The sequence below is a fragment of the Lytechinus pictus genome, chromosome 12, assembly GCF_037042905.1.
Source record: "Lytechinus pictus isolate F3 Inbred chromosome 12, Lp3.0, whole genome shotgun sequence".
NCBI classification, from domain to species: Eukaryota; Metazoa; Echinodermata; class Echinoidea; order Temnopleuroida; family Toxopneustidae; genus Lytechinus; species Lytechinus pictus.
The window spans coordinates 2,826,348-2,839,939 of record NC_087256.1 but is presented as its reverse complement, the minus strand read 5'-3'; the positions used below and the strand labels follow the sequence as shown (position 1 = coordinate 2,839,939).

The 13,592-nt window shown below is 36.7% G+C and overlaps 1 protein-coding gene across 6 annotated transcripts; it reads right to left on the bottom strand.

The window, feature by feature from the left end:
- Window positions 1–1,026: 1,026 nt before the first annotated feature.
- LOC129272839 (E3 SUMO-protein ligase NSE2-like) lies at window positions 1,027–12,403 on the bottom strand. 6 transcript variants are annotated; one of them, XM_064107494.1, is made up of 7 exons: window positions 11,951–12,403; window positions 10,435–10,473; window positions 9,179–9,331; window positions 8,043–8,155; window positions 7,029–7,185; window positions 6,105–6,315; window positions 1,027–3,403 (listed from the first exon to the last, which is right to left on the bottom strand). In XM_064107494.1, the coding sequence occupies exons 3-7, from the start codon at window positions 9,291–9,293 to the stop codon at window positions 3,274–3,276; spliced, it is 726 nt and encodes a 241-aa protein (XP_063963564.1). In that variant the 5' UTR covers window positions 9,294–9,331; window positions 10,435–10,473; window positions 11,951–12,403; the 3' UTR covers window positions 1,027–3,273. The 6 variants fall into 6 exon arrangements, with proteins under 6 accessions (XP_063963564.1, XP_063963563.1, XP_063963562.1 ...); XM_064107493.1 differs by having other exon boundaries at window positions 10,435–10,484; window positions 11,929–12,054; XM_064107492.1 differs by lacking the exon at window positions 10,435–10,473 and having other exon boundaries at window positions 11,913–12,403.
- Window positions 12,404–13,592: the final 1,189 nt, after the last annotated feature.

Below are 13,592 nucleotides of genomic sequence, written 5' to 3'. Positions count from 1 at the left end.
TACATGAAAGTAAAAAAAAAATCGCTCGCGCTTCGCGCTCGCACTTTTTATAAGGCTTATGAGATTATTTCATGTTTATGTTGTTTTATAAGAATAATACTAAGAAGTGACTGATCGGGGAAAATGTAGGTGAAGATAATTTTGGGCCCCGTCCCCTATTGGCGATAGTCGGATCCGCCCTTGTGCATACACACACACACACCGGAAAAAATTGTGCCCCCCCTGAAAAAGCAAGGACCCCCCAGTGCCCCCCCAGGAAAAAAATCCTAGCTACGCCACTGCTCCAGGGGTTCCGTATGTGAAAATCAAATTCATAAAACACTTTTTTGGGGAGGGGAATTTCTCCCAAAATCGGTTCAAGCTCACACACTACACATTCAAACACCAATCAATGGGGTGAGTGCCCCCCCCCCCCACCCAGTTTTTCATCAAGATTAAGATGGCAAGTGACATATGTTCAATCTTCATTTACTTGAAAATGCATCCTGCAAACATGTGAACTAAAATATCATTCACAACTAACAATAATATGAAAGCCATTTGCAACTAGATCTGGAAAATATTGATTATGAGTAGTTGGCTTACTCTGAAATGAGTTTCTTTAATTAAGTTTATTACAAAGAAAACTGTTGCTGGGGTAGCACCAAAAGTATCACTGGATAGTTTATAATAAGTCTAAACTATTTTGCCATTGCAAGCAATTTGTAACATACACTGTATATTTTTTCATGACCATATCAATTTCAAGATAAATACTATCAACACAAAGCAAAGAAAAGAAATGAAATCATCAGCTAATAAAATTCCATCTAAGTCCTCATTCATCATTTGCCCAATCACATATCCTCAACTTCTCTTATCCTTACAGTCATCACAATCCTTTGTATACAAAGTTTTTTGTACTTTTCTCTCTATCCTCCTTTACTAATTCTTCCATTGATCAAATTTAACAATCTCTCACTCATAAAGTGCCAAAGTCAGAGTAGTGAATATACAGAAAAATAATGAAGAGCAATACCTGTTCAGTCAATTTTACAACAGAAAAATGAAAAGGTTTAATGTTTACATCTAATATAGCTTACAAGTGGTGTATCTATGGCAAGTGCAAAAATCTTAGTCTTACCCTTTCCAACAATTGACATTAGTAACAATTGATGAAATAACACACCCCTGTAATGAGTCCTAGATGCAAAACCATTATCCCCAATACTTCCTTTTTAATATCTAAATATTAAGTAATTGTGAGGATGACTGTAAATTACTATTCCCGAGGTGCTTGGCCAAGGGGTGATAGAAAGGCTGGCATGAAAATCACCCATGTAGTGATTTCAACCTTTCATCCGAATACAGAGCAGTCCATATTTGTTTGATATACAGATCATTAATCATAAATATATGTCTTACACTAACTCTAGACCCAAGGGCTACTGGCATCTATTTTATGAACACAAGCATAACTCTAATTTAAGTTGATTGGCTGAATTACTTTGTAATTTACACAAGCTGCGTTCAACAAGTATAGGTAAGGCGCCTGGAGGCCTGTGGCTGCACGCACCTGACCTAACAGCAGCCAGCTTGAGCCAGAAGTAATAACACGACTCGTTGAGCCGCCCTTGCATGCATGCACCCTCAGGGTAATACCTTCTATCACAGGGGTGATTGAAGAAATTGAAAGCAAGTCAAAACCCATTGACAATGATACATGGAATCGCACCATGTCACTTGATCACGGCCCTCGTAACGATATTTTAACTTAGGGTGCTGATGTAAACTTGACCAAAGAAAAAGGACCCCGGCTTCCCAGCACTTGCACTTGCACATGTAGTTTGATCAATCAGGGGTTAGAATCTTACTATAAGCTATACAATGTTGCACTTTTAACTTGACATATTGTACATGTATATCAACTTACACTTAAATGTAATTAAAAGCAGTGACCCAAAAGTCACTTTAGGCTGTAAGTAAATTTGCCTTGGATCCAGAACAGAAATTAATCATTCAATCAATGTGGATTTACATTGGCTCTACTGCCACATCACATTCTGAACAGACAGCTTCATGATTAAAGCGCAGTCCAAAATGTTATCTACCTGCTTTGGTTTGTACACACTCATCAGCTTCTAATCAATATGGTCTAGTAGTTAGAGCATTGGACTCATGATTGTGAGGTTAAGAGTTTGAATCTCTGCTCAGCCATTATCTCCACTTAAACCAAAATGGCCCAAGAGTATTTTTGGTCGAGGTCAGTTAATATGATTGATTAACTTAGATGTAAATATTTCCGGCTTGTGGTGTAAAGATGCGCTGCTGATTTCCTACAGGAGTTACTTCAACAAAAACAGAAGACTCCACTTCACCATAGATGAGTTATGATCAGAACTTCCTTTTTAGAACAAATTTGAAAGTATTTTTTGCATCAGCATGTAGGCTACCTGTATGTGGCACTAGAAATTTTATTTGGTGACCTGATTTATACCATGTACCTACTTGCTTTTGTTTGCTCTTTTCTGCTTGTCCCATTTTATTAAAGGCTTTTTTCAAATTCAGGGGCCCCGTTTCATAAAACTTGTTTACACAATAACAAATTTGTAATGACAGTTAAAAGCTATTAAGATCCTTTGATTGATCAGCTAATAGTAAACTTATTCTAGAAATTGAGCATATATTATTAGAGTAAGTCTTTACGAAATAAGGTATCTATCCATCTGATGCGAGATAATAACTTCTACATATATCTTTGGATTAGTATAACAACAGTCATTTTACCTTACTTTGTTGATCTAGTTTACCTATCTGCTCACATTTGTTCAGTCTTCGCTCCTACCATGCAGGCCATTGTAAAGCTCAAGGTTGGTCTAACAGTTTCTGCATATTTTTTTTCAGCTAGCAATAGCACACAGCAATGGAAGTTTCAATTTTTACCTACATTACAATGTATATACATCTTCTAACTGCATGCTTCAATTTGCTTTCTTCTGCTCCCATCTCTTCCTCTGTCTTTTTTCAAACTCCAGAAAACTACCTTTTTTGTAGAGCATGATAGTCCTTCATCTCTTTGGCTAGAATATGTGGAAGGAATTTTTAATTCTTTACCAGGAGCAAAGTGCAGTATCCACATGCTCTTGTTTTCCAGAATTCATCTCTTCCCATATCATATAATCTCAAGGGCCTTTATTCAAACTCCAAATAACTGCCATGTTTGCAACAAATAAAAGTTTCTCCATCTCTTTAGCATTTCTCAAGGAACTGGATGCTTTTACTTGGTGACCCAGTCTACATACTATCTGCCTGTTTGCGTTTGTTTGCTCGTCTCTGCTTCTCAAGTACCTTTTTGAAAGCTTGGTCTAGTACCATGTGATCTGGGACGATGTATGCCTTGTTGTTGCAGCCCGGCAGAGGACATCTAATAATAAAAGACAAGATTATCTGACATGAATACTGGAGATCAAACATTGTAACATTGCTAATAACATGTTAAAGGGATGGTCCGGGCTGAAAGTATTTATAGCCTAATAAAAAGAGTAGAGTTCACTGAGCAAAATGCTGAAAAAATCTCATCAAAATCGGATAACAAATAACGTAGTTATTGAATTTTAAAGTTTAGCAATATTTTGTGAAAACAGTCGTCATGAATATTCATTAGGTGGGCTGATGATGTCACATCCCCACTTGCTCTTTTGTATTTTATTATATAAAATTAGGTTTATTCAAATTTTTTCCTCTAAGAACTAGAAAAATTGGATTGACAACTGAATAGAGCATTAGATGTTTATTGCTGCAAATTATTTCATTATAAGGGAGACATATTATTCACACAAGTATGAAATAATGAAAAAAATATGATTTTATGTAATAACATAAGAAAATGGAAAGTGGAGATGCGACATCATCAGCCCACCTAATGAATATTCATGACGACTGTTTTGAAAAAATATTGCTTAACTTTAAACTTCAATAACTTTATTATTTGTTATCCGATTTTGATGAAATTTTCAGCATTTTGCTCAGTGAATTCTACTCTATGTATTAAGATATAAATATTTTCAGTCCGGACCATCCCTTTAAAAGGAGTTATCATTCTTATATTTTATTAATTTCATTCAAAGTAACTTGATCTCAGACTGGATTAACCCACTATCAACACCAGAGCCCCTAACACAACAAAACAGTTAGCAACTGACCATAAAAACACATTTTATCACTGATCCCATTGATTACAATGTACGATTAATCATCAAAATCAATCTTAAGATCATTCCTAAGTTTCATGTTAAGGCCACCACACATCTTACGACTGGTCCACGAACCAATTTTGGAACAAACTGCAATTAGCTCAGTTCCTGAAAATGTGAATGAAAGGTATCTTTTTATTTGAGGTTCAAATTAACTGAAAGAATACTAATATAACAATTTTGAATGATTGCAAACCTTTATTTTGGAGTAAAGGCCAAATTAGTTTCAAATCGTAGCCAATCATACAATTCATTGCTATGACGTTATTACAACTAGATATCAAAATTGCTTTTATTCTAATAAGGATGATAGCATAGTAACAGATATGAACATAGGTATTTGTACAATGATTTAGAGCATTAAACAGTTAAGATATTCAATGTTTCAATACTAACATCAAACTCTACTACATTTTATTCCGAAATCAGGTTGCAAAGCAATCGTAACGTGCGATGGCCTTTACAGGACCAAGAATAAGATCAAATAAAATATCAACTCTTTCATTACAACGGTAATAAAAATTTAATAATTTTGAGCAATTTTTTATCAATGTGAGGAACAGTTTTGAATACAGAGAATTATTTCTGAAAAATTGGGAGCCAGCAAATCCTCTTGAAGACTTGAACATGTTCTGAGGTGCTAAGCGAGGTGGTGGAGCGGTTCTGACTCTCGCCTTGTAATCAGAGGGTCGTGTGTTCGAATCCCACCATGGCCTACCGTCCTTTGGCAAGGCATCAATCAACACTTTGCCAGTCTCCACCCAAGTGTTAATGGGTACTCGGTAGGATGTGAAAGCCTATGTAGTATGCCTAACAATTGAGTCTAGGACCTCTTGTTGGAATGCTCCCCAGGGAGTGGAGAAAGTACGTTGTATGCGGGCAAGCCAAGATCCAGTGACCAGGGTAATTATATATCTGTAAAGCGCTTAGAGACGTCATTTTGATGTATTACAGATATAAACATCCTCTTTAAATCACTCACCTGAACCTCTTCCTCTTGGAGAACAGTTCATCAATCCCTCGCTTCTCATAGTGATGTCCACAGATGGACATACCCTTTAAATCACTCACCTGAACCTCTTTCTCTTGGAGAACAGTTCATCAATACCTCGCTTCTCATAGTGATATCCACAGATGGACATCCCCTTTAAATCACTTACCTGAAACTCTTTCTCTTGGAGAGCAGTTCATCAATCCCTCGCTTCTCATAGTGATGTCCACAGATGGACATCCTCTTTAAATCACTCACCTGAACCTTTCTCTCTTGGAGAACAGTTCTTCAATCCCTTGCTTCTCATAGTGATGTCCACAGATGGACATCCCCTTTAAATCACTTACCTGAAACTCTTTCTCTTGGAGAGCAGTTCATCAATCCCTCGCTTCTCATAGTGATGTCCACAGATGGACATCCCCTTTAAATCACTTACCTGAAACTCTTTCTCTTGGAGAGCAGTTCATCAATCCCTCGCTTCTCATAGTGATGTCCACAGATGGACATCCCCTTTAAATCACCTACCTGAACCTCTTTCTCTTGGAGAACACTTCATCAATTCCTCGCTTCTCATAGTGATGTCCACAGATGGACATCCCCTTTAAATCACCTACCTGAACCTCTTTCTCTTGGAGAACAGTTCATCAATCCCTCGCTTCTCATAGTGATGTCCACAGATGGACATCCCCTTTAAATCACCTACCTGAACCTCTTTCTCTTGGAGAACAGTTCATCAATCCCTCACTTCTCATAGTGATGTCATCAAATGGACATCCCCTTTAAGTCACTCACCTGAACCTCTTTCTCTTGGAGAACAGTTCATCAATCCCTCGCTTCTCATAGTGATGTCCACAGATGGACATCCCCTTTAAATCACCTACCTGAACCTCTTTCTCTTGGAGAACAGTTCATCAATCCCTCGCTTCTCATAGTGATGTCCACAGTTGGTGTTTCTGACAGGGTTTGTCATCTCCTGTTGAGTGAATGGACATTTGGTACCGACTTCTGTCTGGGTCATCACAAGCTCCTCTTCACCAAGTGACTGGTCAGCCACAGAAGATGGACCGGCTTCATCCTCATCCTCTTCTTGACCTTGTGACAATTGTAAGAATAGAAGTTTCTTTAATACTTGACCAGGTGACTTCTGTACAAAGCCAATAGAGATTACACAATTCAGTTGTCAACACGTTAATGATAATGACCCGCCCTGCTCATCGCCACTTGAAGATGTGTTTTTCTGATTTTTTTTTCTTGATCTAATAATCATTTGCATTATCAGGACTGTTCTGTTAGGAACTAACTCTCATGGTTTAACTCTTACAGCGCAACAGGGTTTTGCATGTTTAAACAATCTAAAACCTCAAGTGCGCTAACTGATCGAAAGCCTTGTTTATTAAAAAGAAAAAATATATATTACACAAAAGTTGGAAAAAATGTATCAGCCATGACTCCAAATGTTCCTATTTTATCAACTTGCATGAAAAAGATTATTAGTACCTCTGCTTAATTTGAACTCATCGCATATATAATTTTCGTTAATAATGTACTAAGACGATGGATGTTCGTGCATGCTTTTGTGTGTGATGATGATGATGATGGTGTTTCTTGGTGTGTCTTTTTTTCCATCTTCATCTGATATGTACATGTATCAGTTTCTTTATATTTTGGAGGCTTCTTATTTTGTTGGCCCTTTTCTTGTAATGACATTTCTATATATCAATGTACAATTTGATGTTCTCTGAAGATTATCAAGAATTAAATTGAATTTGAACAAAATATGAAAGACTAAATGAGTATATTCTTACTTTCTCCAAGCTCCTGCAGTTTGTTCCTAAACTCCAGTACTTTATCATGACTTTGAAGATCACTCTTAGAGTTGTTCTTGACCTTGATTTTAAAGGTGTCATCAAGAAGTTCCTTAACAGCTTCCACCTTGACGTTAGAATCGCTCAGTTCAGAGAACTATTTGAATTAGTTAGGAAGAATTAAGATATCACAACAGACTTGTTATAAAAAAAAATTGTGTTAAATGTTAGAAACAAGGTAATCAATCCTATTCCAAACAGAATATTAACTTTTTAAAAGAGGAGCTATTTCTGATTAAGACCTCTGACCTTGTTACTTTTAAAACTAATCAATAAATTGTCCATCTCAAATCCATTCATGAATCAAGTTAAGGGTTGATTTGAAACAAAGCTACTGAAAATAGCGATTGTTTCCATTTTTATCTAGTGGGAATAAAGGGATACCTGTTCTGGAGAAATCCCTTGAAAGTTTGTGCAGCTTTTAATATTATGGCATGGTATCCATGCTACTGCTGGGGTAAACACAGTGGTGGATCCAGGGGGGCACATCTGGCCCTTGCCTCCCCTTTTGAGAGCCATAATCAAAATTGTTAATGTAAATATGCCGTTTTTACACAAGTGTGCCCCTTTATTAAAGTGAGGACCTTTTTTTTTTTTTTTTTTCTTCAAATTTTTATCGCGAAAATGTGCCACCCCCCCCCCCCTTTTTTGAAAATCCTGGATCCGCCCCTGGGTAGACATACATGTCAAGCACTATATAGACATAGCATGCTATAATTATCATTAATATTCAATTCAAGGTAAAAAGAAAACAGTGAACTTCAGTTGAGTCTGACCAACCCAATGCCCCCCCCCCCCCCCCCCGCGTAATACAATATTTCAAAGAAAGAAAAGGAAATATCACAAATATATTTTATACAAATGCAATGAAGGTAGAGTTTACTATACTTTTTATTTAATATTCATTTAAGCTTGACAATATCTTGAAATATTATTTGATTATGTATTTGATACCTGTGATTTCACATCAGATACAGCTGCAGTAAACTGCTTCAAAGTGCGTTCCATTGATGCATAATCTAGGAGCATCTTCTCCAAGGCAGCAAGATTCTCATCGTCAATTGAGTCTAGAAGTTGTCACAAGTAACAAAAAAATACATACTAATAATAAAAAAGTATTGCATTAAATAACAGTTATAATTGTTCTTATAAATGAGAAATCATAGTAAGCAACAAAAATCTAACTACATCTGCAGTTAAGGCAATTTCTGTGTCTTCTTTCAATGTTCTCAATATGCCTTAACGCCCTCTACCTTCGACTTAGCATCCAAACGTCTATTATGACGGAATAAACCCATTCATAGACTTCGCCCTTACATAGGATGTATGCATATATATATATATATTGTCTGTAATCACAGCAGTGACTGATACTAATAACTTGATTGCCATCAAAGTGGATTCAGTGCCTTTTGCAAATATACATGGTTTTTACATTAATAGTTTGGTCTTCATATAAACATAACAATTTGGTCTAACTCCCATTCAACCCATTCACTAATTACCATTTTAATTTATGCAATTTTCAATTGGGCTATATCCATTTCCTCTAACATCCACTTGGTCTAACAACCAAATTTTCACGAAGCAAGGTGAAAAGTAATACTTAGACGAAGTGTAAATTAGCCCATCTGGAAATCAGACTAAATGAAAATTGCAACTATTATGGGTTCTAGACAAAGTGTGGTGTAAATCAAACAGGAAATAAAACAAAATGATAGTAGAACAAGTGTGTTTGGCCCAAACCCTTTGAGATGTAATTCAACTGCTTGGAGACAAATTGGCCCGTATTCTAAACTCGGGTGTAACTTAGACCATGGTCTAACTCTGTGCTGAACTTATGGGAAGCTAAAAATGTAACAATTTTATTTACATGGTATACTTTGAATGTTATTATGATCTTTCCCAAACCTTTGGGGGTGAAGACAAGTATCTTATTTATCATTCTAGGACAGTTAAGAATGGCTTGATAGTCAAATGAGCTGATAAATTGAACCTTTACGTCATAATTGGCTAACCACAACTTTAAACTAGAGTTTGAATTAAAATTAGAATACAGGCCAGTGAAGTGAATAAGCCATTAAGTTTACCTTGACCTTCAGCTAAATTGCCGACTACACTGAGAATGTCATCCATCCCATTGGTAATGTTCCCCTTCATCTTCCCCAAGCTCTGAACTGCTACGTCAACCACTTGCATTGCCATGGTGTTGCAGAGGGTTGGAGGCTTTAATCGGTTAAAATCTGTGTTAGTTCAATTAAATGATTTAGAATTTAAATGTGACAAGATATGCAATGATATATTACTATGTAACGATTCAAGATTTTATTTCATCACTTGACAGCTCGCTCTACTGGCAGTGATCGGTCGAAACACAGCAAGATGGTGACAATAACAGACTGTAAATGCTCCTCTACTTTTAATATTTTCAATTATTTGATGTTTAATATTATTTAAAAATATGACTCTTTAGTGCCAAAAGGGTCAAAATGGTATTCTAGCCCAATTACATAAGTTTGGGCACAAAATCCTAAAGAAAATGTATATTTTGGAGCAACTTAATTGTTGGCAATATACTTGGGCGTGTAGTGCAATGTGGAATGGCATCCCGTCCCTGGCTCCGTGGAGATTAGCACGTCAGTAATATGACATTAATCTCCAGGAGCCTCTTGGCTAGGCAAGGGGCCGATAGCAAGAAAGGGTCTCTTTGCAAGAACTATCTTTCGTGTCGCTGATTTATTATGATGCACCAAATGAGGTGCCCATTGAATAAATTAACATATAGGCCTACGGTACTCATTTGTTTTGAATAAAAAAGAATCAGTTTAAAAGTGAGCTAAATAGATTAAATGTTATAAACTACAGCGCATAATATGGGCGACATTGAAAGACAGTCCTAGCAATTTATGCAAGGCTTTGGTGCAATCAGCCCCTAGTGCCAAGTAATACCAAACAGGTCCTAGGCTAGCTATGACAAATAGGCCTAGGCAAAGGACAAATAGGCCTAGGCAATATGAAACTTTTGCCATTTTGTTTGAAGTTGTGTCCATAATGGCATAAATGAAAGCCAATGCAATTCAAACCTAGACAGCTGGCAGCCGTCTGTTTCAAGGAGTTTTTTAACATTTTAAATTTTTTTTATTTCCCCTCGTACAGACGGCTCAAGATCGTGCAGCCGCCATTAGGGGGTTAACGATGCAAAATCCCCCCGACAGGTCTCATCGATTTTTGTCTTTATTTCTTAAAAATATATAAAAGAATCGGACCAAAATCAAATTTATTATTCCCTTTTGGCCTGAAATGCACCAAAACAGGGGGAAAAATCAACTTAAAAACAGTGACTTACTTCGGCTGTCACTCAACTCCCACTCCCTGGGGCCGTATTCTGAAAATTGTCTTAAGAGAAATATTCTTGTATCTTTAGAGTTACAATAAAATCCGTATTCCGAAAATTGTCTTAACTTTTCTTGTAACTTTCACTGAGCGCGTATGATGTCAGAGATATGTGCGTTAATATATAATCGGCGCATATTATGTCTGTGCGCAAGATAAAATATCGAGTTACAAGGTATTCTGAAAATTCTCTTATCTTTGCGTTCTCTTAACTTCCTTGGAAAATACAATGAAATTTACAAGAGGTGGGGGGCTATTGTAACTTATCGTTGCATGCGATATTTGTCCGTCTGCAATAATTATTTCTTGCTGCATCCCGCAAGAACATCATGTTTTACAAAAGGAGACATTCCAAGACATCATAACGAAGGATTGGTAGACTTTTCAGCAATTAAAAATTGGTGTTCGAGACGATGAATCTTTTCAGAGAAAATATATCTTTGAGAAGAGCCACGTGTATTTTTAGCACAGAAGCGCACAAGCATAAGCGTCAGGGGCGCAAGGGAATTACGCCTCATATCAACAATGCGCTTCATTATTTTTCAGAAGAGACGCTTCTATTGGTTGACCTAAGCATATAAAAAGCTTAATGATTGGTTGATGACAGAATATTGGGCGTGTCAGAGATAAAATAGGGGACTTCCTTACAGAGATAAGACAATTTTCAGAATACCAATTTACATGATTTAAGAGAATTTTAGCGCGCTGTTATCTTGCTGACTTACAAGAAAAGTTACAAGAAAAGTTAAGACAATTTTCAGAATACCATCCCTGGTTTATCCGAACTTAACACATAAACATGATATATGGCCATTGAGTTCCTGTACAGTTACATTACAAGTACAACTTCGGTCTCTGTATTTTGGTGAGTGGAGCCAACGGAGTTCAGCAGAACCAATAATATAACAGAGATCGAAGCTTTTGAGTTTTGGTCTAATTTGGACCCTATTTCAGTATTTGCAATGGCAATGCCAATATTATTATGCTTATCAATGTGTATCAATCATGTCTCATGACTCATGCCAGTCATCATCATGGCCATGCCCATGGCCATGCCATTTATTTTTTTTTAACCTGCCGTGCCATTTTTTTTTAACCTTCAAATCATTATTTTTATGTTGTTAAGAAAACTAACGTTATTATACACCAAAAAAGTATTATAAATGTTTAAAAACTCCTCTCAAAGTAAACAGACAGATTTCAGCTACCTCACTATATTTTACCCCCTAAAATCGCACATGATTGAGCTAGCCTCTGACTCCCGTTTGCTGGGAAGTACTCGGCGGGAGAATCTCCCCCGCAGTTACCGGTACGCGGTGTTTGGGGTCGGAGGCTCTGTACGGTAGCGATTGGGGCTCGCAAAATAGACATTTCTTATTCTTAACTTTTGCAATAAACATAATAAATTAAGGCTATAAAACACCCACTAACAGCACTAAATTGTTACCTTGCGTACGGTGAAAGGATACAAACTTTTGTGGGGGCTTGATTGTCGCTTAATATGTCTGCTAATCTTCGGAATGATGTGAGTTATCTTTGTTCACCGGTAATTCGAATTACGCGGTCTGCCTCTGGCCAACCGTGGACGGGACCAGACAAGGGATTTAGCTCCCACACAATTCGAATGAGTGCAGCACAAAATTGTGATTACACAATTAAATATGTGTTCATAAGAATTGCATGCGCTGATAATGGAAATGGCATCCCGGGCACGTGAGCCCTTCTGCTGCCGATGAAAGGTGGCACTGCACCCCACCCCTACACCAATGAATTATTGGTACCAATCACAGAGATGTATACTAATTTACGTCTCTATGGTACCAATATACTATTTCAGATACGGGCCATGGGTTTCAGTCTCTGAAACGAATCCAGCATATATATTTTTTTTTTGGGGGGTTGGGATATACTGTGTACCCCTCCATTTTAGTATGGGGCAAATAAGCTATATAAGCTTTACGTCTCTACATCCAAGTAAATCCAAGAAAAAAAAAAGAAAAAAAAAAGTATGGGAGTATAGGGGTCTATATTTAAAATGCATGTGTTGTAGTGCCCGCGGCCTTGGTGGCCTGCTGGCCTTGGACATTAATTCAAGCCTTGGCCTTGAGAATTTTGACCCTTGAAATTTCAAAGGCATTTTCAAGGCATTTTTTATTGTGTACTTTCATTTGTTTAAACATGTAAGTAATTATAAATCTTTCAATTGTTCTGTATATTCAAGTAATGACAATAATGGCCAATAATACCAGTCATTGGTAGTAGTATAATAACATTGACACTGGTAATGTGTTGTAATCATGATGACAATAATAATAATGATAATATTAATGATAAAGATAATAATAGTGATTATTATGATGACAGCTTCTGACACTCTGACTGCAATTTTGACAATATTTTTTATACTTTAAAATTAGCTATAACTCTAGAATGATAACAAGGTTGATTTCTATTGGATTTTCCTTCTATTTATAATTTCTTTACCCAACAAGAATGTTTTAAGTCTCAATGATATTCTGAAAAGATTTTGTTAACTTGAAAACAATCTTCAATTTTATCATATTCAAATGTGAAGCCCAACAAAATTTAAAGGGGCCACAAACATGGCATATGGAGCAAAATTTCTGCCCCAAAAAAGTTGGAAGCGATTGAAGCGAGCGAGCAAAAATTTCAACTCTCTTAGTATAAGAAAAACTAATTTTATGATAAATTGTGAGAATCACGTTTACTCCTTTTCCTTTCCCTTTTTTCCTTTTCTTTTTTTCTTGGTGGTGGAATTTCTTCTCTCTCTTCGTTTGTTTGTTTATTTGTTTGTTTTCGGGGGGGGGGAGTTGGACATTTTTCAAACAAGCAAGGAAGAGGAATGAGAAAAGAGAAAGAGAGAGGGGGAGGAGGAGGGAGAGTAACACGTGAGGGCGAAAGAAAGATGGGGTTTGACACCCGGGTGACACATTTGGCTGGTTGCATGGGCAGAAAGTAATTACTGCAAAATCAGTTAATACGTTGATAGGCAGTACACCTTTTTCTAATATTGTTTATTGTGTTTTGAGTCTAGTGTCTCAGATTGACAAAACATAAAGTAAAAATACAAAATCACTTTGTTTTGTTAGT